The 25,949-nt window shown below is 60.2% G+C and overlaps 7 protein-coding genes and 1 non-coding gene across 8 annotated transcripts; 5 read left to right on the plus strand and 3 right to left on the minus strand.

The window, feature by feature from the left end:
* Positions 1-4,187: 4,187 nt before the first annotated feature.
* On the plus strand, positions 4,188-6,022 carry PLICBS_009313 (uncharacterized protein; the record flags this gene model as incomplete). Its single annotated transcript, XM_018324925.1, has 2 exons — positions 4,188-5,520; positions 5,577-6,022. 2 exons carry the CDS (start codon positions 4,188-4,190, stop codon positions 6,020-6,022), a joined length of 1,779 nt encoding a protein of 592 aa, XP_018176319.1.
* Positions 6,023-6,661: 639 nt separating this feature from the next.
* Positions 6,662-8,570, plus strand: PLICBS_009314 (uncharacterized protein; the record flags this gene model as incomplete). The annotated part of the gene is made up of 4 exons (XM_018324926.2): positions 6,662-6,820; positions 7,008-7,055; positions 7,122-7,243; positions 7,322-8,570. 4 exons carry the CDS (start codon positions 6,662-6,664, stop codon positions 8,568-8,570), a joined length of 1,578 nt encoding a protein of 525 aa, XP_018176320.2.
* A 451-nt stretch (positions 8,571-9,021) lies between these two features.
* PLICBS_009315 lies at positions 9,022-9,102 on the plus strand. The gene has a single exon. It is a non-coding gene; the product is annotated as a tRNA-Ser (tRNA).
* Positions 9,103-9,486: 384 nt separating this feature from the next.
* Positions 9,487-10,335, plus strand: PLICBS_009316 (uncharacterized protein; the record flags this gene model as incomplete). The annotated part of the gene is made up of 2 exons (XM_018324927.2): positions 9,487-9,900; positions 10,009-10,335. The coding sequence occupies 2 exons, from the start codon at positions 9,487-9,489 to the stop codon at positions 10,333-10,335; spliced, it is 741 nt and encodes a 246-aa protein (XP_018176321.1).
* A 270-nt stretch (positions 10,336-10,605) lies between these two features.
* On the minus strand, positions 10,606-10,869 carry PLICBS_009317 (glucose-repressible protein; the record flags this gene model as incomplete). The annotated part of the gene is made up of 2 exons (XM_018324928.1): positions 10,606-10,693; positions 10,748-10,869. 2 exons carry the CDS (start codon positions 10,867-10,869, stop codon positions 10,606-10,608), a joined length of 210 nt encoding a protein of 69 aa, XP_018176322.1.
* Positions 10,870-15,279: 4,410 nt separating this feature from the next.
* PLICBS_009318 (uncharacterized protein) lies at positions 15,280-17,548 on the plus strand (the record flags this gene model as incomplete). The annotated part of the gene is made up of 4 exons (XM_018324929.2): positions 15,280-15,545; positions 15,604-15,764; positions 15,823-16,199; positions 16,247-17,548. 4 exons carry the CDS (start codon positions 15,280-15,282, stop codon positions 17,546-17,548), a joined length of 2,106 nt encoding a protein of 701 aa, XP_018176323.2.
* Positions 17,549-18,403: 855 nt separating this feature from the next.
* PLICBS_009319 (uncharacterized protein) lies at positions 18,404-19,340 on the minus strand (the record flags this gene model as incomplete). The annotated part of the gene is made up of 2 exons (XM_018324930.2): positions 18,404-19,174; positions 19,290-19,340. 2 exons carry the CDS (start codon positions 19,338-19,340, stop codon positions 18,404-18,406), a joined length of 822 nt encoding a protein of 273 aa, XP_018176324.2.
* A 687-nt stretch (positions 19,341-20,027) lies between these two features.
* Positions 20,028-22,585, minus strand: PLICBS_009320 (uncharacterized protein; the record flags this gene model as incomplete). The annotated part of the gene is made up of 4 exons (XM_065601610.1): positions 20,028-20,771; positions 20,834-21,489; positions 21,598-22,010; positions 22,068-22,585. The coding sequence occupies 4 exons, from the start codon at positions 22,583-22,585 to the stop codon at positions 20,028-20,030; spliced, it is 2,331 nt and encodes a 776-aa protein (XP_065457682.1).
* Positions 22,586-25,949: the final 3,364 nt, after the last annotated feature.

Genomic DNA, 25,949 nt, shown 5'->3' on the forward strand with positions numbered 1-25,949 from the left:
CCACGTGGGCAAGTCTCTCTGAAGACTTGCCAGTAGGTGCGGCAATCGTCGATTGCGGTCGAGTCTCCGCATAAGGGCCATTTCAGGACGGCCATCCATGTTGGCAGTATAATATTCGGCAACAAGACAGTCGAGGCTGCCAAATTCCGAGTCGCGTACAGCTCTCATGGTTCTCTCCAAGACGTCCAGCCTGCATTGCTCGGGGGTTTCTGGTTGACGAAGTCGACCTGTTGGGAAGGTCGCAGGTCCAGCAGCGATGGAAGCCGGACTTACAAGATTACTGACTTCCAGCGTCGGCATCTCCCCTTCTTCTAAGGCAACCGGCTCAATAAGCACCGAGTTGCTCCAGGCTTCCTTGCTCAAGGCAGTCGAAGGATCGTGGTTCCATGCCGGCGAGACTTGCAATACATCGCTGCCACATGACCGTCCCAGAAGACTCAAGAATTCCAGATCAGTGGGTGTTGTAGGCTGTGGACTGCTTGACATGATCCCATCTGGCGAGGTAGTGTCTCCAACGTAATTCGCTGACAATTTGGAAAGGAGTCCGTCGCTGGATGTCGAAGACGATATCGGAGCCGCCGTGGACTGAGACATCGGCGGTGAACTGGCAACGACTTGCCGAATCGCGGGGCCCGTGGGACTGCCGCCATTCACTTCCAAAGACCACGCCAGAAGCTTGAGTAAGATGGCCACATTGGATTCCTGGTCCTCCTCGCGTGGGGTGCAAGGTCTTAGTCCCTGTCCCGCCGTCTGCTCAAGTTCCTCGAGCCTTTTCTTGAGGTTCTTCCCTTCAGGTCACGGCAAGAGTTCAGCTTACACGATTCTGGGTCATTGTTCAGTTGGTACTCACGTCGGTTTCGTTGGGCAATGCGGTTCTGGACCCTTTTTCTCGACACGCGATCCGATATGCATGTCCAGTCGTCCTCCTTGTCTTCTGATGAAGGAGGCATCGCAGCTCGAACAGCCTGAGCGAGGCAGACGACGGGAAACTAAAGAGATTTCACAGAGAGTATGTGACTTGGTAAACAATGCATGGGGGATCTTGAAGGATAGAGGACCACGGTATTTATGTTCAGAGGTTCAACATAGCTGATTCCAGGAGATGGAGAAGCCTCCATCAGATGGATGCGATGTCGCGATCTGTAAGCAGATAGAGACGCTGACTTGCATCACCGTTGGTTGCTCTGTGACACCGCAGCTTGGGGTACCAATAGCATATCAGCTGTTTAAGCTTAGGAGGTGGCCGAACCGCTGAGTTGGTATCCAATCCCTAGGCCCCGTGAGCTGCAGATCCTCACGGATAGCGACGGGCTTGCTTTGTGCTCCAGAATGAAGCGTAGCCGACGTGCCATCAGGTTCATCGCCCAACGTCGAGTGGTATTCGGGTTACTTCCGTTTGGTGCCCGAGCCATGGCCTGAAGTCCCACTGGCTGTGCCGGCAATCACCCGCCAGTGTGAGTGAGCTGTAGCTATCGCCGCCTCGGCAAGCGAGGGAGATGCGTTGTGCTGGCCTGGCCTGCTGCGTTGGCTGCAAATGGAGGACATGCTGGCCGGTTTCTCCCGCCAGCTTTTGTGCGACAGCCCAACACAGCGGGGAGCACCAATCAGATATGAGCGTCAAGCTTCGAGAGGGGAGAGTTGAAGGGTAGAGCGAGACGTGATCAGTTCAAGAAGAGGGGGAGGCGGCTAGATGATTCTTTTGGACTTTGTTCATCAGGCCATGCGAATCTTGATCGCCTCGCCACTCCCACCCAAAAGGGTATTTGACTTTCCAGTATACAGCCTCGGAAGCCATGGGGACGCGCCAGCGGCAGCTTCACGAGAGAGACGACCAGGTCACCGGCCAAGGCGATTCGTCATCGGTTTGCCGCGACATCACCGAGCAGAATTCCACGGATCATGTCCATCAACATATCCGTCATGTTGAGGCAAAATGGGAGCCAGGTGCCGAATGTGATGAAAAGGCAGTCCAACACCTTAAGGAGAGCTCATGTACGGGTGCGGACCAGGACTCTGCGGAGCATTCGGCCACTGCCCAGGTCGACGGGGGCACGCGTGCCTGGCTAGTCGTCCTGGGTGCCTGGTGCGTCTCGTTTTGCAGCTACGGCTGGATCAATAGTGAGTCTGTACCTTGGCTCGGGTGCTGCGTGATGGGGGCTTTTCTCAGCATGGCGAGCAGGTGTCGGCGTATTCCAAGAGTATTACGCGACGGGACCGTTGAGCGACTACACGCCGAGTCAGATTGCATGGATTCCCGCGTTGCAAATCTTTCTTATGTCGGCCCTCGGTCCCGTCATCGGTGTTCTTTTTGACCGTCACGGGCCACAGCCGCTTCTGATGGTGGGCTCGTTTCTCCACGTTTTTGGGCTGATGATGGCTTCGATCTCGTCCCAGTACTACCAGTTCATGTTGTCGCAGGGCGTCTGCAGCGCACTTGGTGTTGCCGCCGTCTTTCTCTCCACGATTGGATGTGTTAGCGGTTGGTTTGACCGTCGCCGAGGCCTCGCATTCGGCGGGTTGGCGACGGGTTCCAGTGTCGGCGGCGTTGTCTTGCCCATCATGCTCAGCAAGTTGATTGACAGCGCTGGTTATGCGTGGGCGATGCGCGCCGGGGCGTTCCTCATAGCGGCGTTGCTTTCCGTGGCGAACGTGTTTATTCGGCGTAGGCAAGGCATCCCGAGGAGAGGTCAACTCAGTCAGAAACTCATGGTGAAGCCCTTTCACGAGCCACCGTTCGTGCTTCTGCTTGGGGGTCTGTCTCTGGTACCGTTTGGCCACTACACGCCCATCAACTTTCTCCCCACGGCAGCAATTAGAGCAGGCATCGCTAACCCGCTGGCGAACAATTTGGTGGCTTTCTTTAACGGCTCCAGGTGGGTGGGCTGCCTGTCTGCGGAGTACACTCTTTGTCTCTGACCGTCGGCGTAGTCTCGTCGGTCGCCTCGTGTCTGGTTTCGCTGCAGACAGGCTGGGCCGGTTCAACGTCTTCATCGCGGCGTCGTACGTGGGTGGTGTCCTCGTCCTTGCCATGTGGATCCCGGGTGTAGGCGAGCGCAGTACGATTGCCTTTTCGGTACTGCTCGGCTTGTTTTCCGGGGCCTATATTGCTCTCTCGCCGGCGCTCGTGGGTCATATGTGTCCTCTTGACGAGATAGGGTATCGGAACGGAATCACGAGCCTCGGACAGTCTGTTGGCGGGCTCGCGGCCGCGCCGATTGCTGGGGCCATCCTAGAGGGTCCTAATGGTTTGGTAGGGCTGAAGGCATTTGCGGGGGCGTTTCTACTCGCGGGCACAACGGGCGTGCTCGCGGCGAGGGTTGCCATGACGGGCTGGCGATTTAGGGTGTTTATTTGACGGAAGAAAAGAATGGTCAAGTTCAGGGGTGAGAGAAATCAATTTCGTACCCCTACGAAGAGATGATACTCCGCAGTCCGTAGAGGCCTTACGGAGGGAGTGTGGTGGTCTTCCATGGGAAGGTGCGGTGCATGAACTCGCCCCGCGGAAGGTACTTCGAGCTCCGCCACGGTACTTGAGAATTTGTAGGGCAAGACCCATGACGTCAATCGAGTACGGCCAGGTACCTGTGCTTGCTCGCGATGGGACTCGAGCACAGGTTCCAGCTTTCCAACTCATCACGAGCCTTTTCCTGGAAAGGGACTACGTACAGACGACAGGATGCACCCGTGGTGGACATTAAAGCGCAGCACGGCGAGTGTGCTGACGGAGGGGCCTGTGGTCGGTGATGGCGCTGACGGCCAACATCATCCCAGTGACCCAATGCGGCCAGTGGTGTCCTATTGTTGCCCCTCCAAGCTCCCCAGGCTCCTCACTTTCTCATCACCCCGCGTCCTGATTTATTTAACCTTCAGAAGCCACCCACCGTAGGGTGATCCAGCGCACTGACAACTTCGTACTAGCCGCTGTCTCGACAAGTTGACAGACGCCTGTGCCGTGGGTTCCGCACCTCCACTTCCACCTCCGTCATCAAACAATTGTCGCCTACTTCTGCGAATGCGTTGGTCCGCGCGAGATACGACGACTCGACATAGAGGTGCCTGCCTGCGCACAGAGTGACCAGCCCTTGACGCGCATAGGCGGGCCACGACGATACATCTCTGCGTCGAGATTCCGCGACCGCGCAAAGCTCGACATTAACGACACGAACAGATACCATTGCCCCGCTGCAATGGATGGGCGAGACGCCGAGCCCTCCAAGGCGCGCGGCCATGAAAAGCACGCCACTTTCGTCCTCGACCCCGACGGGCCGTCGGACGACTGCGGCGGCGAGGAGGATTCCAACGCCCTTGAGGTGACCTTTGATCCGGGCAACCCATACCGCCGGAAGAGCTCCCTCGTGTCCTCCGAGGCCACCGTGCCCGTCGCCGTTCGCCCGAACAACCGCCGCGACCAGTGCATTGTGCACCAGTTCCTCGCCTCGCAGCGCCGCGCAAAGGACAAGGACGGCGATGCTGACGCGAAGCACTTCCTCGCCCACCCCAAAGTTGCCAATGCCGAGGACCATGCCACGGAGAATGGTAGCGCGAAGCTCGCCCAGGAGAGGGGCCTCAACACCCTCGTGGAGCCCAAGCACCAGCGCCGGCAGTCCCGCGCCATGGTCGACCCAACCAGCCTCGAGAAGGACGTCACCGGCCAGCCCGATCAGCAGGCCTGGACCCGCGAGATGACCAAGACCATGTCCGAGCTCGACCTTACACAGTCCCGCGACGAGGTTCATAGCCGGATGCTCACCAAGAAGCAGCTTAGCGACATGGCGTGGGGCGTCCGCGAGCTGAGCAGACGCCTGAGCACCATGCGCATCCGAATCAACGTCAAGACCATCTTCCTCATCACCAAAATCTACGACCAGGACCTCGTCCCCAAGACCCGCGAGCTGACCCGCTGGCTCCTCGACGCCGACAGAGACGTCGAGTACGTCGTCTACGTCGAAGACAAGCTCCGCACCAACAAAAAGTTTGACGTCGCCGGCCTCCTCGACGACGTTGCCCGCCAGCACGCAGAGCGTCGCGGCGGCGGCGGCGACTATGACCTTGCTGCTGCGCGCGCATCGCTTTCGCGCCGGCTGCGCTATTGGGACGAGAACATATGCAAGACAAGGCCGCACACCTTTGACTTTGTCATCACGCTCGGTGGCGACGGCACCGTGCTCTACGCAAGCTGGCTGTTCCAGCGCATTGTCCCCCCCGTTTTGAGCTTTTCGCTCGGCAGCCTCGGCTTCCTGACCAAGTTTGACTTTGCCGAGTACAAGCCGATCCTGACGTCGGCCTTCACCAAGGGCGTGACGGTCAGCCTGCGGCTGCGCTTCGAGGGCACCGTGATGAGGAGCGTAAAGAGGAAACCATCACCTGAGAGCTCCGATGAGGACGAGGAGGAGCACCATAGTCGGAGGGACCTCGTGGAGGAGCTGATCGGAGAAGAGAGGGAAGACGCGCACACGCACCGGCCAGACGGGACGTTTGAAATTCTCAACGAGATTGTGGTGGACCGGGGACCCAATCCGAGTAAGTGACGATGCCGTCTGCGCGATGGGAGAGGCGACACTGACGAGACTGCCTAGCCATGTCATACACGGAAATCTTTGGCGATGACGAGCATTTCACCTCGGTGCTCGCCGACGGCATTTGCGTGTCGACGCCGACGGGCTCAACGGCCTACAACCTGGCGGCAGGCGGGTCGCTATGCCATCCGGAGAATCCCGTGATGTTGGTCACGTCGATTTGCCCGCACACCTTGTCGTTCCGACCCATTGTGCTGCCGGACACGATCGTGCTGCGCGTAGGTGTGCCCTACGACGCGCGGACGGCATCCTGGGCGAGCTTCGACGGCCGGGAGCGCGTCGAACTGCAGCGCGGCGATTACGTGACCATCAGCGCCAGCAGATACCCGTTTGCGTCGGTGCAGGCCGAGGGCCGGAGGAGCGAGGACTGGGTTAACAGCATCAGCGGCAAGCTGGGCTGGAACACGAGGCAGAAGCAAAAGGGGTTCAAAGAGTGGGACAAGTAGACGCGGCGTGCCGACGCGCGCGGGAGGCTGTACATGGAAGAGGCATGTCATATAACTCGAGGCGTTGGTACCGGGGTTGCTGTTCCAGGCGTTTTTGATATATGGGGACCATGATATCTAGATCTATCTAGATTCGGCCACGGTAACTCTCAGACTATCAAGCCGGAGGCAGGTGTGTGGATATCGCTGAGTCCTATACCGAGCTGACGGTGATATCGACATCAGAACTGTTGATGTTTGTTGCCCTCCCATGGCGCTGACAAGGTAGCGCACTTGGCACCAAGCCACAAGAGGTTCAAGCGCCGGCTCCGTGTGGACTGCTGATGGCGCAATTGGGCCCTGAAATGGCTTGCCCCGACGAGCCGAAGCGACGGCCCAGAAAAGGCGCCGGGAGCGCGCATCTCGAAGTATAAAGGCGTGACATCTTTTCGCAACCCGGCTCTGCGTCGCTCGCTCAGGTCAAAGGCGCGCGCCGGTGGTCGAGACTGGCAATCAATCCCCGCGGTCGGGCCGCCACTGAGGTACGCGCAACACTGTCGACGCAAAGCAATAGAGATCTAGGCTGGATTCACAGTGACGAAATAAGATCGTGCGTAATCAAGGATATAGAGGAAGGGAGGGAGAGACATCTAAGGAGATATGGCTGTCGGACAGCGGTTCCGCGCGCCGCGGTGGCTGCGCCTGGATTTGCACCTGCGGCCGGGGGCGGACCTGGGGCCGCGGCTGTGGACGACGGTGCGCGAGACATGGCATCTGGGCTTCACGGCATTTGGCGGACCGCCCGTGCATTTCAAGCTTGTGAGTTCCCCTGCTTTCCTGCTCTGCTCGGCCCGGCCCTGCGCACACTCCCGGCCGGAGCGATGCCGGTCCGGCTTTACGGAGCGCGGAGTGGGGCCGAGTGACCGGAGCCGGCGCTTGCTGCCGAAACGAACGGAGCGGCAGAGGGACGCGAAATACTTGGCGTGGGCTGACGATGGACGTGCAGTTTTACGACAAGTTTGTGACCAGGCTTGGGTGGGTAGACGAACAGGTGGTGAGTGCTACCTTGACGAGCGTGAGTGGGGAGTGTTTGACATGCGGCGGCTGATGTCGTACGCAGTACCAGGAGCTGTTCAGCGTGTGCCAGGCCCTGTCCGGGCCGGCGAGCACTAAAATGCTCTACTGCGTGCTGCTGCTGCATCTGGGATTCATCCCCGCCGTGGCCGGCTTCTTCATCTGGAGGTACGTGCTGCTCCCGCGCGCCTTCACCTCCCTATACCAAGCCGATTGTCTTGTCCGTAGCTGACAGCAGAACGACAGCCTCCCCGGCGCGGCAGGCATGTACGCCCTATCCGTGGGCGTGTCCAGCGTCGGCGAGACGCTCCCCGGGCCGGCCTACGCGCTGCTATCTGGCCTCAACGCTGCGACGGTGGGCATCATCGCGCTGGCGGCGACGCAGCTCGCGGGGCAGGCCATCACGGACCGCCTCAGCCGCGCGCTCGTCTACCTCGCCGCCGCGGCGGGCATGCTATACAACGCGCTGTGGTATTTCCCGCTGCTGATGGCGGTGGCGGGCGCGGCGGCGGTGGTGCATGATTATCGGTGGGTGCATCGGCCGGTGAGGTGGGTGGTGGGCGTGTGGAGGAGAGCGAGGGGCTGTGCGGTGCGGAGGACGGAGGTGGACGTGAGGAGCGTGGAGAACGAGCTGGGGCAACAGCAGCAGCAACAACCACCGGTAGACGAAGAGCAGCAGCAGCAGCAGCAAGGTCGAGAAGGAGAGGGGCATCCAGACGAAGACGACTCACGCCGCGTCGTGCCCCCGGGCCGGCGCCTCAACATGAGCTGGAAGACAGGCCTGGCTCTCGCAGCGGGTTTCTTCGTATCCTTTGCGGCCGTCATGGCTGCACGCGGCGCCCTCAAGCCGGCATCTGCGCAGCCGCTCCTCTTCCGCCTCTTCGCCAACATGTACCTCGCGGGAACCATCATCTTCGGCGGCGGACCCGTCGTGGTGCCCCTGCTGCGCGAGTACATCGTCGCCGAGGGCTGGGTCAGCCCGCGCGACTTCCTCATCGGCCTGGCGCTCATCCAGGCGTTCCCGGGGCCCAACTTTAACTTTGCGGTGTACCTGGGCGGGCTGGCGGCTCGGCACCAGCACCACCACCATGCCGGCGATGGTAGTGGTAATGGTGGCAGTGGTAGCGGAAGCGGTAGCGGGCTGGCAGGCGCGGCGATTGGGTTCGCGGGCATCTTCATCCCGGGGCTGGTGCTGGTGCACGCCATGACGGGGGTCTGGGGCGCGGCGCGCGGGCGGCGGTGGGTGCGGTCGCTGCTGCGCGGGGTCAACGCCGGGGCCGTGGGGCTGGTGTTCACGGCGGTGTACCGGCTGTGGCAGATGGGGAGGGTAGATGCCGGGGCGCAGGCCGGGGCGGCGCTGGGGGACGAGCCGTGGTGGGTGGCCGTCGCGGCGGGGAGCTATGTCGGCGGCGCGTGGTTCGGCGTGCGGCCGCCGGTGGCGATTGTGGCGGGCGCGGTCTTGGGGCTGCTGTGGTACGCGGTCGTGTCGCGGTGAGGAAAGGGGAGTGTTAGAGGGCGTGGCGTGGACGGGGATGAGCGGTGCGGTTTCGGTTGCCTGCGAGGTGACGACTGGAGCTCTGGCGATGTGTAAGTCGGGGACATGCTAACTGTACCTACGAAGGGGGTAGTTCGCTATAGTCAGTGTTGCGCCCTGACGAGGTATGGCAAGAAAACGTCAAAGACAGTCGAGCCAAGAACGGCCCCGAAAGACGAAGATGTTCGCGAGTTTTCAATGCGTGCCACGCCTCTGCTATCCAAGGACAGCCGTCCCGCCGCCGCCGCCGCTCCGCGATGTTGGACACCCGGACCACCGGCCCCACACCGTCCCGCCCGGCCGAACCGCCAAAACCGGACTAGACGGTTGGGAAAACCTTGATAGTCACAAATTGCGCCCCCTCTTTCCATCAACAAGACGAGCAGCCAACAGGCGATCTCATCTTCTCTCAGGCAGAGTGCCAGAGTGGTTAATGGGTATGACTAGAAATCATATGGCTTCGGCCTCACAGGTTCGAATCCTGTCTCTGTCGATTCTTTTTTTGCCTTGTCGGGCAATCTTCCTTTTTGGTTGGATACTCTCTCGGTTTTCCTTTTTTTTTCTGCGCCAGCGGCGGAATAATTCTCTGCCAGGTTCGGTGGAAAATTGAGGAACGAAGGGTGAGCCTGTGTTGAGGAAGAGAGAGAGATGAGGCCGCCCCACTGCGGCGCAGGGCTTGACGGGCTGGACAGGTACCGACCCCTGCCGCCTGGCCGCAGAGGTGTCGCCAACAGCCATTGAGCTCCTGGATTCCAGTCTCACCCCTACCTCCGCTCCGTCCATCTGGAATGGGCAATTGAGGACGACTCTCGAGAGCTTCAACCTCGACACCCTACGCACGACGACGGCCAGGCCATAGCCGCCACCAACCGCCGCCATGGCCTTCGACACGTCCTCCCTCCCGCCCGACCTGTTCGACACCACCACCATCATCTCCCTCCTCTCCACCGTCGCCATCGTCGTCGCCGCCTACGCGACGTCGCGCGCCGTCCTCGCGCCCGCCACCTCGGGCACCCTGCGCTTCCTCTTCATCTGGCACCTCGCCGACGCGCTGTGCCACTTCATCCTCGAGGGCAGCTTCCTCTACCACTGCTTCTTCTCCTACCTCGAGACCGGCGCCTCCTCGTCCTCCCCCATCCCCGACCTCGCGTCGCTCGTCCCCACGCCGTACAACTTCCTCGGCCATGAGGACCGCCGCATCTACGGGCCCCAGGCCGGCGGGGCCAACCCCTTTGCGCAGCTGTGGATGGTGTATGCGCGAGCCGACCGCCGCTGGGCCGGCGCAGACCTTGTGCGTTGGATGAACCCCTTCCCTCTCCGTGTTTGATCGGCCGTTGGCGGCAGATCGCATGGCTCAAGGATCTTTTTGCGTGGCTGACTGTGGTGTTTGCATTTGTAGGGCGTCATCAGTCTCGAGTTGCTGACCGTCTTCTTCGATGGGCCGCTCGCCGTGTACGTGTGCTACCTCATTGCGCGCCGCGACCCCAAGGCGAGCGTCTGGATGATTGTGCTGGCCACCTGTGAGCTGTACGGCGGCTTCATGACGTTTTGCCCCGAGTGGCTCACCGGCAACATCAACCTCGACGGCAGCAACTTCATGTACATGTGGGTGTACCTCGTCTTCTTCAACATGCTGTGGGTGTTTATCCCGCTCTACGCCGCGTGGTATGGCTTCCGCGACATCTCGAACGCGTTTGCCGTGCGGGCGGCCAAGAAGAACATTTAAAGCCAGCGTCGGGTTTGCCAAACCGGGCGGGCATAAATTTTACAGACATAACATGTGACATGATAAGCTGTCACAAATGCAAGAGCACGACACATTCTCGGAAGAACAGAAGCGGAGCACAGGTAGAGTGCAAGTTGTCGATACCAATGGATTGGGAGCTATTTAGGGGTATTTGGTGCAATCATTACAACTGCTCTTTCGTCCTCCCGTCCAACGCCAACACGATATGTCCGTCACCTCATTCTGTCGTATTGAGTCGACATGAGCTGCTTAGATCTGCTGCTTGTGGGCCTCAGCCTTGGCGTCGTGCTTGGACTCGCTGGCCTTGTCGCCGAGGGCGTCCTTGGCGGCAGAGGCACTGGTGCATGTTAGTACAGAGTATTTCATCTAGAAGGGCATGAGGTGAACGGACCGAGTGCCGATGGGGGCGTTGGAGTCCTTGGCGACCTCCTTGTTGGCCTCCTTGGAGGTGCCCTGAGTGGCCTTCTGGACCGTCTCGGAGACGTAGTTGGCGCCCTGCTTGATGGAGTCCATTATGATGGTTGTTTGGGGGGTTGTTTGGATTGGTTGTGAAGTAAAGTTGTTGGATGAGTTGATGTGGGATGGAGGAGAGGAGAAGAGACGGTGACGGAGATGGCGCTCGAGTCTTATATAGCGCTGGCTCAGGCACCAAGGGCGGGCCTCGTCACGGCGTTTGCCAGTCGAAACGGCATGTGAACTTGCTTGGATCGAGAAGCCATGTCGTCATCGAACGGAATGACCTGGACGTGACGCGAGTTGCGCATGCTGCGGAGGAGCTTGGACAACTAAGTTGCTACGTACTACTAGCAGGCGTCGCGTACCAGGGGCATCGCTCCGTCGCGGGCGGGGGGTGGGCAGGGTGACTCGCCAGCAGGTAGTGGAGCCGCACCGCAGAAGTCCCAACTACGCTACTGCTGCTTCGTCGGCAGGGGCGAGAAACAAGCTCACGCGGCTCTCTGGATGTCTGGGTCTTCCGAGATGGCGGGAGGTGGGCTTGGGTGGCATGGGGGGGCAGAGCAGCATCGAGGCGGATGGCGGCGGATGGAGGTGGATATCCCAGGGGTACCTGTGCGATCGCAGCGAACGCCCGCCATGGCACTTGTACCGTCTGCCGGTTCCACCAGCACCCCGCCTATCGATAACGAGTTTACACCTTCTGACGTCAGGGACACATCTCCACGAGGCTTCCCAACACGAGGATTGATAGGGCCGACGGACACGCAATAGGTAGTCCCAACGAGCGCCGGGCCCTTTCCTTGCCCACGCAGAAGAAGATGTCACGCTGTGCCCGTGGACGCTTCCTTGGCCCCCCAATCTCGCGCGGGCGTTCGAGGCCCCAAAGGTTGGAGCCAGCGATTCGCAGATGGCGGGCGAAAAGCCGATGGCCATTGGTCCGCCAGGCCCAAAGGGGAAAATCGTCGCCACAGCCACAGGCAGCGCTGCAGCCACAGGCGCGGGGCACGCGCGGGGCACTTCGGGCGCTGTCACAGGTTACTGGAGGGACGCTGCTGGATTTGCGGGCAAGTAATGATGACGCACCGGTTCGCGCGGGGGGGGGAGAGCAGGAAGGAAGGAAGTCGCCGCCCGCGCAAGGTGCCTTGCTTGCCTTGCCTCGCCTCTGCCGCTTGCCTGTCACCCGTGCCCGCTCTCCAGCCCAGCCCAGCCAGTAGCGACGCCGCAGCCTCATCGCCGTGCTTCCACCATCGAGATCGTCGGCACGCCAGGGCGGACCTTTGCCTCCGGCAACATGCGGTTCTGCCATCACCCCCACGATCAAATCAATCATGATGAATGGCAGACGGGCAAAGCACGACTTTCCCGAGGTTACCTGCGCCTTTCTTTGCTGCTGCGTCTTTTGCCCGCCCGCATCGCTCCGACGCGTTGCAATCGTGACGTAGCGGGGCTTGCGCGTCGGACGGGACACTACACTGAGGGGGGAAACGCGGGTTCGCGGTCGAACGTTGGACACGCCCGCTCCGCGCGTGTTCCCGGCGGGCGGATGACGTCGATGCGGCTCGTGGCATCAGCTGGATGATGGTCTCCTCTCATCGGCTCGTTGTCATCTCTCCTCGGGATGGTGCGAGATGATGACTGTGTTGGGGGGTTTGGCCGTGAGCTGACGATGACTACGCACAGTTGAGAGATGTGTCCTTGGCGATCGATGCCTTGCCCCGAGGTTTCTTGAGCTCCCTCCGCTGGCCGAGCTATGGGCTGGATTTGGAAACTAGCTCCCGTTGTCCCTCAACCGTCCAAACCGCGTCTCGCCCACCGGCAGACGCAGACCCGGCAACCGTTGAAGACCGCCACGTGGGCCGTCGGCCCCCGTTGACCATCAGCTCTCGCCATCTGCGCGGCATCGCTCGTGGCAGCCGTTGCGCTTGCCGGGAGCCGTGGCCCATAGTGACCCTCGGCTGCGACCTGTGGTCGGACAGGAGAGGCAGCACGTAATTCCGTCAAGGGGCTGATGGGCTGGGGGATGCAATGCGTCCTCGCCGCCACTGCGACCTCGGGGCCTCGCTTGCAAGCTCTCACTGGCCCGCGGCTGACGGGAACCCGGGCGACCCTTGGATGACGACAACTCGGATGCACGGCAGGCGTTGTTACTTATTTCCCTTTGCCGTGGCGGTTCCGTGGACACTGCCTTGGCTCATGTCTGGTCCGGAAGGCGAGCCGGTAGCCTCGTTGCACGGAACGCTCCCCACGGTATTGTGACAGCTCACGGGCCAACCCCGAAGGTTGTGCTAGTATAGCATCCTGAACCATCCTGAACCTGCGCCCCCCCGAGACCGTTTCGGTGCCGCATGAAGAGACCCACACAGCCGGGACGGGCCCGGTGGACCGGCCAAGGATGGTGACACACTGACACGGGGCCTAGACCGGCCTGCACTGGAAGCCTCGGCGGCCCTTGCGACTAGAATGAGGTTCATCCGACCACAGCCCGTAATATCGGCCGAGTTGCGTCGCCTTGGGCGTAGTGGGAAACGCCCTGGCTGAGGGTCGGTTGCGACTGGTGTTGTCGCTTGCAGTGTTGCCCAGTGGCATGCAGCATTCGTCCCTTTGTGATACCTGCCATTCCGGTGGCGATGCTCCGAGTCTGAGGGGCATCGAGCCGTGCCAGTGCATGACACGAGAGGTCCGTGTGGCAGCGGCACTGACAGACGATGCGACCCGTACCAAGATCTGAATCGAGTGGAAGAGCATGTTTGCCACTGCGCGGTCGCGATGCCAAAACGGCCACAGAGTGCGACTACGACCACTGTACAGCTCAGAACGCTATACAAAGAAACGATGCGACCGACAAAGGTCGTGACAGGCGGGTAGCAGGTAGACGAAAGCGGAAACGTGCCGGCGAACGTCCATGCACATCTCCGTCGAAGAGCAACTAACACGGCAGAGTAGCCTCGACGTTAACTCCGCGCAATCAAAGCGCAACTGGACCAGAAACGCGGTGCGGCTGGACCGTCAACCATTTCAGCCCGTGCGAAACAGAAGCGCAAGCTGAGGCGGCTGCGAGATGATGACATCTTCTGCCAGATTTCGACGACGACGTTTCGGCTTTTGCCGCTGCCGACCGTCGACGGTAACCCAAGACGTTCGCTGGAAACTGCGGTTTCAAGATGGCGCCAGTCGCCCACGATAGCGTTGCGCCGCCCCCCTTTGGGCTAGCGCGGCCCGTCTCTCGACTTGCACCTCCTGCATTTCGAAACCCGAACGTGTTGCATGACTGCTTCAACTCGCGACGCCACGCTTCAGGGCCCGTGCCAGCCGCTTTGGGTTTCCTGGAGGCGATGCTGAGTCCGCGAGGCCTCATCGGTGTCGCCGCGACAGCGGGCAGCGTCCACGGGCCACGAAAGACGGCCGCGATGGTCGATGCCCGCGTGCCAACGACGGCAATTCGAGGGCTCGTGGCAGCCGACGAAGTAGACCTGCTCGTGTGCTCTCTTATCGACGTACATAGGACGTAGCTAACAACGGCTTGTCCTCCTCAGGCGGTTACCCAGTGGTAGCGCTGCGGTGGAAACGCCCGAGTCTCCCTCCCTAGGCTGCCCTGAGGCGCGCACCTGCACGTCGGCCTCCCCTGGCGGAAACCTCACCATCGCCGGTCAGACGCCTCTTCAGGTCGACGGAGAAACCTTGCTGGCTCGTTTCTCCCGGGACACACGGATGGGCAAGGAGGAGGCAGAGCACGACGCTGACGCTCCACACCCTTGCCACGGGCTCTCCCAGATGCTCGACTCGTTTGGCCATGGCCCGGCTGCTCCGTCTCCCGCGCCCGTTCTCCATATCGCCAAGGTTGCCCTTTGCCTCTGAATCTTATGCGCCGCCGTCCTTGCGTGCCAATCACCGCTGCCCCCGTGGGCGCTCGCCGCTTGCCCGCACCGAGCAAAGCTCGCTGCCAGCTCGCCTGCCATCATCGCCCCCTGGACGGCGTTGTTTCTGAATTCCTTGGTCTCGCTCTTGTCCAAGTGCGCCTTCCTGGCTCTCTCTGTCGCCACCGTTGCGGTATCAAGGCCGAGCGCAGAGACCCTGTTTCGTCCGGAGCTGCTGATGGAGGCGGGGATCATGACATTGAGTCAATGCCTACTCCCCCCCGCCACCTTGAACTTCCCCAGAAAGTGGCAACCCTGCTCTCTTTTACTTTGCGCCTTCATCTAGACGAAATCTATCCGTTGCAAGCCTCAGAACCGTTTACCTCCCCTGGAACGCCTTCATATACTATCGAACCGCCGAGTGAACCCTACCCGGCGTTGACGTCGCATCGCATAGATGGTCCACGCCGGAATATAACCACCTGGCTTGGCCGTGGGGCTTGATGCCTGCATAGACTGCGGCCGACACCTCCCGGAGGACCAGCTACGACAAACCACTGACGGGAGCAGCCACGGATCAAGTGAGGTGATGGCTGGAGACGGCTGGGATCGAATGCTTGTCCGCGCGCTTCACGGCGTGCTGATACGAGAGGCCGGCCTTGGGCCAGCCCGGGGGAATGCGACGGGCGGTTGGGAGTTTAGCGGCAACACGACATCGTCGGTCATCAACGAGCTCCGATTTGCCGCGTCCAAGTCGGTTCGGACGTCCTTTATCATTCTCGCGAGCTTCAACGCCCTCGTCGGCGCGGCCCTGGCGTTTGGGATATTTTGGGACTGCTACAGCGCAGCGAAGAGGGCCGACCCGCGGTTCAAGCTGAGGTGAGCTTTCCTTCGGGTTGCTAGCGTGAGGGGATAGACTTTTGACGACGGAATGCAGGCCATCGCTTCTCGGCATCATAGGTCCGGCCGAGACGTTTCCATTTGTGCTGGCATGCGGCATCGTCGTGCAGGGCATCATCTTCGCCGTTTCCCAGTCCAACGGACTTCAGGGGCTTTTGATCCTTGGCTGCCGGCCAATTTCTCAAACGCTGCTCCCAGGTGCGCAGGCTTCCTAATCCCGCTCAAATGCATGGCTGCTTACCGAGTTTGCGTTTAGCGATATTCATCGTTCCCTACATACAGCTCGTATTTGGAGTCGAGACCATCCAGCGGGCTTTCCGGCGCTACCCATTTCCCCAAAGATTGAAGTACACCGTCCCGGCGTGTCTGGCAATCGTTGTTGTTGGGCTCATTGGAACCTACGTTCTTACGCGATTCGTATTGCCGCCCGACTTTTGCTTCGCGAGCCTTTTTTGGTTTGTCAGACGATGGGCGTTGGGCTGCTTCGTTCTGACGACGACAATCGCGTCGATACTGCTCATAGGCAGCGTGATAACGCTTGCCAGATTGTATCGGACCGCGGGCATCAACGAGACCCAGCGGATAGCGGCATCGTGGATGGCCTGCTACATGCTGTTGGCTACGGCCACCTTAGTAAGTCCTCCGAGCCTGCGTGGGATGTACAAGCTGACCATGGACAGGCCATAATGGCGCCTTTCTTCTGGAGCCTTCACGTTGACACCTCGAGCAACGTCCAGAGGTATCGAGCGCAGCTGGGGATGGCGGCCACTGTCGCCGCCAATCTTTCTGGCCTGACGTCGGGCGGGCTTTACATTGCCCTCCGATCGACGAGGCTGGGTAGATTTGGCCCCAAGGGCTACTTCGAATTCGATCGACAAAGGCCGCTGACAGGAGCCAAACGACCCTCAACCCCTGGCGGCGCCACGTACACCAAGCAAATAGAGCTTCCAGTATCGCCAGTCCGGCTGGGCAAGGTCGGCAAGCCGCTGATGGGAGACCGCGTGGACGAGGCGAATGTGGAAGAAAAGAGGACCGAGAGCCGCCCTTCGACGCCGACGCGGCCGACGGCTGCCAATACTGAGGGGGTGGGCAGCGGCCCCGACACAGCGGCCCCTGCATCCTTTTCCGTGAAAGAACCAGAACCGGCAGTTGCTCGACCGCGGCGGCCGAGTGCGGCCAGAGACACATACACCTTATTCCCTTCCAGCAGACAAGATGGCCCCGACCTAAAGTCTACATATATCCTCCCGGCCGCGGCGTACGATCCGGCTACGCCGCCCGCTGCCCCCGCGAGCCCGGTAACTACGGCTCCTATGGCCATGACCGGCCTGGGAGGCCCCTCCACCGACGACGTGCTGCTGCCGCCTCCCGGTGTTCGTACCTCACGCCACTTGCGAGACCTTTCGGCCGGCTCCTCGGCAATGGTGCAGATCGGTCTGCGCGTATCAAACATCAACGACATTCCCCCCGTCACATCCTACTACCATTCGCCGTACCGAGGAGACTCGGCATACAATGGCAACTTCGGGCTCGCCATCTCCACAGACGTTGGCGCGAATCCTGCACCGGTGCCAGCCCTGCCTCGGCTTCAGACAGACATGAGCACACTTGCCGGCCCCGTAGACGGGGCTGAGTCGACGCGTGAGGAGGGACCGGAGAAGTTATTACCTCCCGTGCCTCTGAGCATCGCAAAGAAGGACGCGAAGAGTAGCGCAACAAGAGCCGCAATAAATGACGCACCGACGAAGGAAGAGGCTGAGATTACACTAAGCCCGTCTGTTTACACTCCCGGCGAGTCTTCACCAAGAAGCTCGCCCAACAGCTCGCCCAAAAGCTCACCAAGGGGATCGCCAAGAGGTGTGGCCAAGGGCAAGGGGAAGGCAATTGCCCGGGGTGCGCCCGCTCGTCCGCCGCCCGCGCCGCCCGTCCCGGAATGGAGCCCGGTGGACGGCACGAGAGTCAAGTCGGTGGAATGGATTTGAGCGGGCATTAAACACGGGTTGTTTCCGCCGTCGTTTCGCCGCACGGCCGTCTCTGTTTTGCATGAAACGAGGGTCCAGCAGTCCCGCCGGAGGCGTCCAAAGGGCCGAGAGGAAGGTCCCGCCTCTGCCATTTTGTTGGTGATTGTTGCTTGCGGCGTTTTGGACCATACAGAGCCACAGACCAGCTGGCATCGGTCTGGCTTGAAGACGTTGTGGAAGGATGCTTGAGAAACTCGGGCCTTGTCGGCCCTCGCGACTGTCACGCCGCGCTAGTATTTTCTTTTCTTCGAGCTTGTTGACATTGGAGTCATGAGAAGGCGGGCTGGATTCTTTGCGAAAGTCCTCCCCTTTCCCCTCGCCGCCGCGCGCCTTACACACGGCCTTTTCTTTGACGATTCTCATGTTTGTAAGCCCCCTTGATTGGTGGCGGGCGAGCGGGCGTGCGCAGCTGCGTGTGTGCGTGTATGACTACATTTTCTTCTTCTACTATAGATGGACTTGCATCCATTTCAACAATGAATTGTGCGCGGACGGGCGCGAATGATCGAACGACTTGGTTCTTGGACTGCGTGCCTGAGTGTGTGTATGTATATGTGTTTGTGCTCCCATAGCTGTATGTCGTTTCGTAGGAATTTACGGTCTTGTGGGCCGGTGGGAGGCTACCAGTACCAGCACGCATGAACTATTTCTCAAGACTTCAGTGGTCGGCCAGTCCAGCCTGTGTTTGCGTATGTGAATGTGTGTGTATGTGTGTGTATATGAGTATATCGCCCACCACCATGCTACGCTACAAGTAGGACCCCTCATCATACGTCGTAATAATGGTTCTAAATCAGAAATGCCCGCCGTGCTGCCTCACCCCGTCTTGGTCTTGCCGTCGACCTTGGCAAGAGCAGCGTCATCGCCATCAGCAGCAGCAGCACCAGCGGCGGCGGCGGCGCGCTTGGCCTCCCACTTCTCCCAGCCGGCCTGGCACATGTCCTCCTCGACGGCGAGGTCGCGGACGCGCAGGGCGCGGGCGAGGGGCGTGTCGAGCGCCCAGGCGAGCCAGCCGGAGCGGCGCAGGACGGCCGTGGCGGCGAACCAGCCCAGCGCGGAGGCGACGCCCGCGGCGGCCCCCGCGAGGACCTGCCGCGGGGTGTGGTAGTCGAGGTAGACGCGGCTGCAGGCGACGGCGGCGGCGACGCCCGCGGCGGCGAGGCTGACGGCGAGGCGCTCGGGGAGGGACCAGGGGCGGTGCAGGCCGTCGACGCTCACGCTCGCGCCCAGTCTGCGCATCGCTCCCTTTGCCGCAGAGCCATTCGCACGAGCGCGAGTAGTCGCCGCCACGCCACTAGGCCGATGCCGCAGGAGCAGGAACAGCGCGAGCGAAACGCTCCAAAAGGCGACAAACTGCGCGTGCGACGAGGGCATGCCGTAGCCCTTGCCGTGGATGCGGCGCGGGCGCTCCTCCTTGATGAGGCGCTTGAGGGCAAAGTTGAGGGCCTCGCAGGCGAGCTGCCCTGCGAGGGCGAGGGCGATTTCGGCCTCGCGCGTGGCGAGCACGAGGGTGGCGTAGACGATGCAGAGGGACTGCGGGACGAGCGCGAGGTAGGCGCATACGAGGGAGAGGAGGTCGTCGGGGTCCTAAAAGGGGGGGAGGAGATCGAGAAAGTGTTAGACGTCTTGCGGAGATGGTTGCCGTGCATGGCTACATTGGTGGAGAGGGGGGATGGATAGGTGGGTGGGTGGGTGCGCGTACGTAGTAGACGTGCGTGAGGGAGAGGGAGGCGAGCGGCGCGGAGTCGGCCATGGCTGGCGGCGCGGTGGGATGTGTCCCCCGATCGTGCTTGGTGGTGGTGATACGCCGTGGTGGTGATGCCGGCCCTGGAGGTGACGTCGCTTCAGGGACACAGAGCGCCCTCCAGCTGCCGCGCCCCTGGTCTGGTCTTGTCTGGTCTGGCCCGCGGAACGCTGTCGCCGAGAAAGAAGGACCGCAAAAGGACAAGACGCAGGCGGCGCTGTCGCGGAATTCGTGCTCTCGGCGTGTGTGTGCGAGCGTGCGAGTCCTGCTGAACCGTGACTCTCGAAACTGATGATGCAACTGTCGTGAGTCGTCGTCACATGTGCCAGGGGAAGAGGCGGCAGATTGGTGGGTGGCGGCGGGAAGGCCCACCGCCTGCCGTTTTGGGGCAGCCACTTATTCATTCACCTTGTCGACTTACACGGACCCGTCCACACACAAGTCTCACAGAGATGAAATGCCCAGCACCTCGTTTCGGGTCCCAAACATGTTCATGGATTCAGAATTAATATCTCGGCGGAAACATGTTTCGGCAATTTTCACAGGGTTTGGTGAAAAAACGCCTTGACACGCGGGCGGCATGGAAATTGGGCCCCGCGAACGGCAGGATCCGGCTCGCGAGTCAAGATGGCTCGGTCAAGTTCAAGCAAAAACGAGTCAAAACGTTTCACAGTAGTTATTGATGAGGAATATTGTCTAGCCAATTGGGCCCGGTGCGTTGGTAAGCCGGCTGAGGAGCTCCGTCACAGAAACGACCCCCTTGGCGGCCTCGGCACTGAAATCAACGACCACTCCGTCGTCCGAGGCTGAGTCGACTTCGTCGCCAAGCAAAGATGCTGACCTGGCGTCGTCGCTCGAAAACTCCATGGCGATGGAATTGGCGACGCCCTCGACGCGGCTCGAATGCGAGAGCAATTCCGCAATTGGGGCACGTCTCCTTCCTGGTCCTGCCCCCTCAGAGCGCATTGGCGGGGCAAGCTCCGTTTCTATCTCCTGAATGATGGCGTCGTCTGATGTCATCTCTGAGAGACTGACATCGACGCCTTCTTTTGTTTCATGTCGCATGGTGCTCAACGGCCTACTCGGTAGAGGTGCGTTGGCCGGATGCCGCACAAGCCCAGGGGACGAGGAATTCGGGCCCGGTGCCCTTGAATAGGGGTTTGCGTAAGATGAAGGGTTGTATGCTCCGGCGTAGTTCGGGTTGGCTGGAATTGGCGCAATTGTTTGCGGATGCAGAGGCCACTGATATGGGTAGGGGGGAACAGGGACGTGGCCGGCCATCCGAAGGACAGTCCCGGGGTTCACCGAAGCACTCCACAGCATAGGGTGTACTGCCTCAAAAGACCCGTAACGAGCTTGCCGTTCAAATTCACCTTTGGACAATGACTCTGGCAAGTCAGCCTTGTCCTTGTGCATCTCCAAGACGAATTCATGAAAGCTCTATGGGACAGGCAAGCGTTAGCACGTTGGTGTTGCAGACATGGAGCGACGTTCGTCCATACATCATGACTCTGACAGGCCCCGAAGGGAATAGAATGTCTGCGCTGTGCGAAGTCGATGAACGTCACCGGCTCTTGCAACTGGTTCAGGGCAAAAAAGGCCAGAATGGCTTCCGAACCGTTCGGCCGCTCGATCTCGTGGAAAGTAAGAAGCGACATGGCTCGGTGGCTCATGCGCTTCGCCATGTCTGTGGTTTTGCCGATCAGGGCTTGCTTCTCCGCGGTCGAGTTGAGGTACTTGGCCCACGTGGCTATTAACCTATGTTTGTGCACCTGATTGAGACCGTACACGAGCCTGTCATGCCCAAACGGGACCGTCCTGATCATGCCCAGCTCCGCGACAAAGGCTCCCAAAGTGCGGCTCGGCGAGTCGTGAGAGAACTTGTCGTCCTCGCCAAAGAGCTGCGACTGGAGATCGGGGACTTTCCGAAAGCGAGGGAAGAGCGGGATCGTGCGTCTCTTCTTGCTAGGCTCCGAAGCTTTCGAGTGCATCTTGACGTGAGCGGCCTTCGGAAGAGGCTCAGGGGCCATGCGCTGGATCCCCAGGCTCGCAGGTTCATGTGCGACTTGAGAAGTAGTTGCCATGGTTGCCCTGGGAGGTTCCGGATTCGTCGCGACCGCAGCCCCAGCTTCCGGCAGGCCCCTTTTCTCTGGTTCGACTGCATTCGTGAGGGCAACCCCGGGCGCATGAAAAGCGTGAGCGTATGATGAATGAACACCGACCTGTTCTGAGACCGAGGGATTTCTTATCGGCTCCAGTGTCTTACTCCCGGTGCCAATGCCCATGTCACGCGTTGAGGCTGGCTTCTTCAATTCGTCGACGGGGGCATCGCGGTCGTCAGTAGCCTGGACGGGGGCTGTTCCGACCCCTGAGATGGTCCCAGGTTTGGGATTGGCCTCAGTTTTGACAGCCTGCTCGACACCGTTGATATCCTTGGGTTTGCCGGTGACATGTCCCACGGCTGTCAGATGAGATTTCCTCCCTGGGATAGACGATGCTTCGCTGAAACCAGTCTCTGTTCCGTATGCAGCTTTCCATGCCCGCAAATTCGCAGCATCCTCCAGAGAAGTCTGCGAGAAGCCGGCCAACTTCTTCGCCAACTCAACTTGGCGTTCCTGAAGCGTCTGGACCACATCAGTCAAGGAGTTAGCCTGCGTTGAGATTGGATCGTTGTCACGCCTTTGATCAGTTGTCAGCGAGCTCGTAAAACCTAGAGACTCCTATAACTGAATTCACCTCATCTGCTGCAGAGCCAGGTTTGCGACCTGCAGCGTGACCAAGAGGCTGATCTTGAGCCACCGCAGCTGCTGCTGGCACCTCTCTATGCGAGGGGTGAGCCATGGCCACCTAAGCCGCTGGAGCACGGTCATCGGCTTCAAAGAGGCCGGGTCCAGTGCGTGCTGCGAGGCAGCGGTGGCATTCGGAGGGTCAGACTCGGAGCCGCTTGCCTTTTGGACGAGCTTGACGATGGTCTTGTAGACGGCCTCGCACTTTGCGGCCAGGCTCTCAATCTCGCGCACGCCGCTGTCCTTGAGGACTCTTGCGGGACTGTCGTCTAGGTGTGAAACGGCTTTATCTGCGTCCACGATGGCCTGCAGCTGCCTGAGCGCGGAGGCAGTGGCGTTGACCTCGAACACGACATCGTGCAGGGCGTCGTTTGCCTCGCGCGTCAGCTCCGTGTATGTCTGCAGCGTGGTCGCGAGGTTCAGGCCAAAGGCGACGACGCCGACGACGGCCCCGAGAGTTTCGGCCATGGCATTCCGGGCTGCGAACCGAGGTGAATTGAGGGTTCCGCCTGCATCGTCTGGCCGCGATGTCGAGGCTGGAAACCCCGCCCACGCTCTGTCGGGCGGATGCAGATCCCGAAGACAAGGCCATGGCGAGAGGGCGCTGAGGACGCTGCTGCATTGATGGTGGCCTGGGGTCTGGTCCAAGCTGCGGCTGGATGGGATGCAGGACAGGGGGGTGAGTTGGGGACGATGGGCGGTCGTGCTGCTGGAGGACTCAGGAGGAGCGGTGGTGCCTCAGCTTCTTAGGCCTCAACCAGGCCACTTTCTATCACCACAATACCTTCAGCTGACTACACCTCTTGCAGCCCCAAAATACGTAGCAATCAGATATCCAAAAGCTTCGCATCTCCTTCGCCGAAAGTGACTCCCTCCGGCCCTAACGCCTTTACTAATTTAGTCCAACAGACGTGCCAGCCCGACTAGAGCGTGGCCGGACCGCCGCCAGCTGCCATGGCCACCATGATTGGGCCACATTGCCCGTTCTCGCAGCTAGGAATATGAAACATATTCTACATCTCTGCCGATCGCATCCTCGAGCCTTCTGAGCTCGGGAGTACCCACTGCTCGCTTTGCAATCACCACTACATACTAGATAACCACGCAGCGGTGCCCGCGTTGGCCTCGCTTACTTTCGGCTTGCATTGTTCAAAGATACACGACAATGGATGATCGACGGAGGAATACTTAGGGGATCGCAGAGGCTGCGTTGGGCAGTTATGTTGCGTTCTGTCTGCTTGCAAGATCGACTTTGCCTGGCGTGCCTCTCAGGCAAGAGGCAATTGCCATATTCATTTCACACTATGCGAGATGGTTCATGAGGAAAGAATCTTTTGACGTTCTTCAAAAGTTCTAATGACATGTTTTCCCATATGTTTGATGATCGGCCTTCCTCACTCATTGACAGGAGATATCTTGGCGCAAGTCGGTCCACCCTGGAGCGACTCAATGTCGCCGTATGGAGTTTGACTGTGCCGTTACTCCAATAAGCAGTCACATACACTCCCAAATTCGAGACCGTCAAAGCCCCCCTACCAGGGAGGACGATATTGTAGGTGTGAGAACGAGGCTCCAAAACCGATGCGATGGGTGAAGGAAAGCTAGACCACAGACTACGAAGTCGGGCTCAGAGGGCCCACAGGGGAGGACTGAGGACTTTCGTTCCATTTGTGATGGTGTGAATGGTTTGGGTGCATCGGCCGCCTAGAGTATTGGCTCATGGATGTATAGCCAGCCGGCGCCATTCTTGGCCCCAGGGCAGCGGTCCTCCCGGACATGTGGGCGCAATGGTGTAGGGCCCCCTTCTTGCTGCTCTGGGTTTGGGACTGTGCATGAGGCAGCTGGTGATGCTGGTCATGGTGTCGGTCGCGGTATCTGTATCCTGCGATGCAACGCTGCCTGTGAGGCCGTTTCTGATGACTTCCCGCCCACTCTTGCACTCCGTGACACGGCCCCGCTATACTGTAACAGGGCTTATAGCGAGGCCGTACACCGGGTTCCGCAGTTCCGAACTGAATGGGGTCTAATGCCGCTAGTATGTGAGGTTGATGCTTGTGTTGACAAAGGTATTGTACGTGATATCGGGGTTGCGTCGACAGCGGCGGGCGGCAGGCCGGGTGGGATACCACGTGAGTTCGGATCCGGGACACAAGTTCGCGCACGCCTCAAACCCCAGCCCGCATCATGCATCACTCTGCGATGGGGACGCGCGGGGCAGTACCAGAACCAAAAGGAAAATCGCTGCAGTGTTCACTCATAGCTCAATACGCATGAATGACTGGAGCGCCATGTGGAAGAGGCGTGAATGGGGCCCTGTCATCGCTAGTATGGGAGGTTGATACCCGTGTTGACAAATCTATTGAGCAATGAGTGAGCACTGCGGCGACTTGCCCCTTTGGTTGGATGGTTGATCGATGCCGGAACCGTCATATATACTCTCTCGTATGAACGGAGAGGCAGGGGCGTGGGGCGTGTTCACCTCCTCGCCCTCTTGCAGATGCACTGCATCTTCTTGGCTGGGGATATCGGCCCCGGGTAATTCCACGACGTGAGATCGTGTGTCGAGACGTGCTGTTGGCGGGCGGGCGGGCTGGACGACCCGATTATACCCCGGCTGGGCCGTCAGTGGGCGGCAGGCCTGACAGCGGGCCATTCTCTGGATCCCTGGTAGCTCGTCGTCGATGGAGAGCAGCGTGCTTGCTCCCAATGTGGTGCGATGTTCACCTTCGCCGCCAGGGCCAGTTGCCTTTGTGGGCATGTGTCGCCGCCGTCGCCGTTGTGATGTGTTTTTTGTCTCTGGCCTAGACTCTTTCGCTCGCTGACAGGCACCGAGCATAGCTGAGAAGGGACCTTGCGGGCCTGTTGGATGGACTGAGGTGTGTTCCGCGTGGAAAACTCGGCTGGCGATGGCGCCGGAGTTCGTCGTCTGCCCCGTCCGGAGTGCTGCTCCCCTCCTCAGAACGCGCGAGGGTCGCGGTCTTTCAGATATGCACCTCACTCAATGGGCCAGCCAGCTCAGCAGTCTCACGTCAAAGTGCGTACTAGCGATCTCGCGTGGCCCTGGTGCAGCCACTCCAGGATGCGCAGGTTGGCATCTTGGGTAGCTGCCTGCGCGGTGTTCTCAACCGCGTTCCTGACCGCGACGGTCAGTTCGACGTAGGTGCAGGCCGACAAACTATCGCAGCGTCGGCCTGCCCTCATGCAGTGCGTCGAGTAGCGTGGGCGTGTACATTGACCACTCCCGCGCCCCTAAGTCTCCAGGACTCTGGGTGGCATTTGGATGGCCGACGAGGGCATCCAAGGGAGCCCGCCGGCTGCAAAAGCCCAGGCAAATAACAACCGCTCCGCGCATCACTTGCCTCACTCTTTATATGATACTGGATCGACTTCAAGTTGATCAAGGATCTCGCTGCTCTGATTGCCAGCTCAGAGCAACACCTTCAAAGCCATCACCACAGCGAAAGTGGTACCAACGGAGTCCGGCGTTGACAGATCGTCTTGCAATCTTGACAAAGTGCCGAAAGATGTCAATACAGGCCCCAGATCTCGAGAGCGTCTTGAGAGCTTCCTGGACCGCTCTCCTGGGCCGCTTCCAGAGCATATCATGGCTTCCAAGCTTGGATGGTCAAGCGAGCCGAGTAGGTGAGCTTCGGGCCAGCCCTCAAGGACCCCGTTATCGATGTCTGCAGTGTCGACACTGCTAGGCAGGCGGTTCGCCGAACCACCGTTTGGTGCTCCGAAAGGTGGCACGCCGCTGGGCCTCATGGACCTGTCCAGCAACCATGCCAGCGCGGCCACGATGAACGTCGCGCCATACTTTTCGCTGCAGTCG

The sequence above is a fragment of the Purpureocillium lilacinum genome (assembly GCF_023168085.1).
Source record: "Purpureocillium lilacinum CBS 284.36 DNA, scaffold_7, whole genome shotgun sequence".
In the NCBI taxonomy this organism is placed as follows: domain Eukaryota; kingdom Fungi; phylum Ascomycota; class Sordariomycetes; order Hypocreales; family Ophiocordycipitaceae; genus Purpureocillium; species Purpureocillium lilacinum.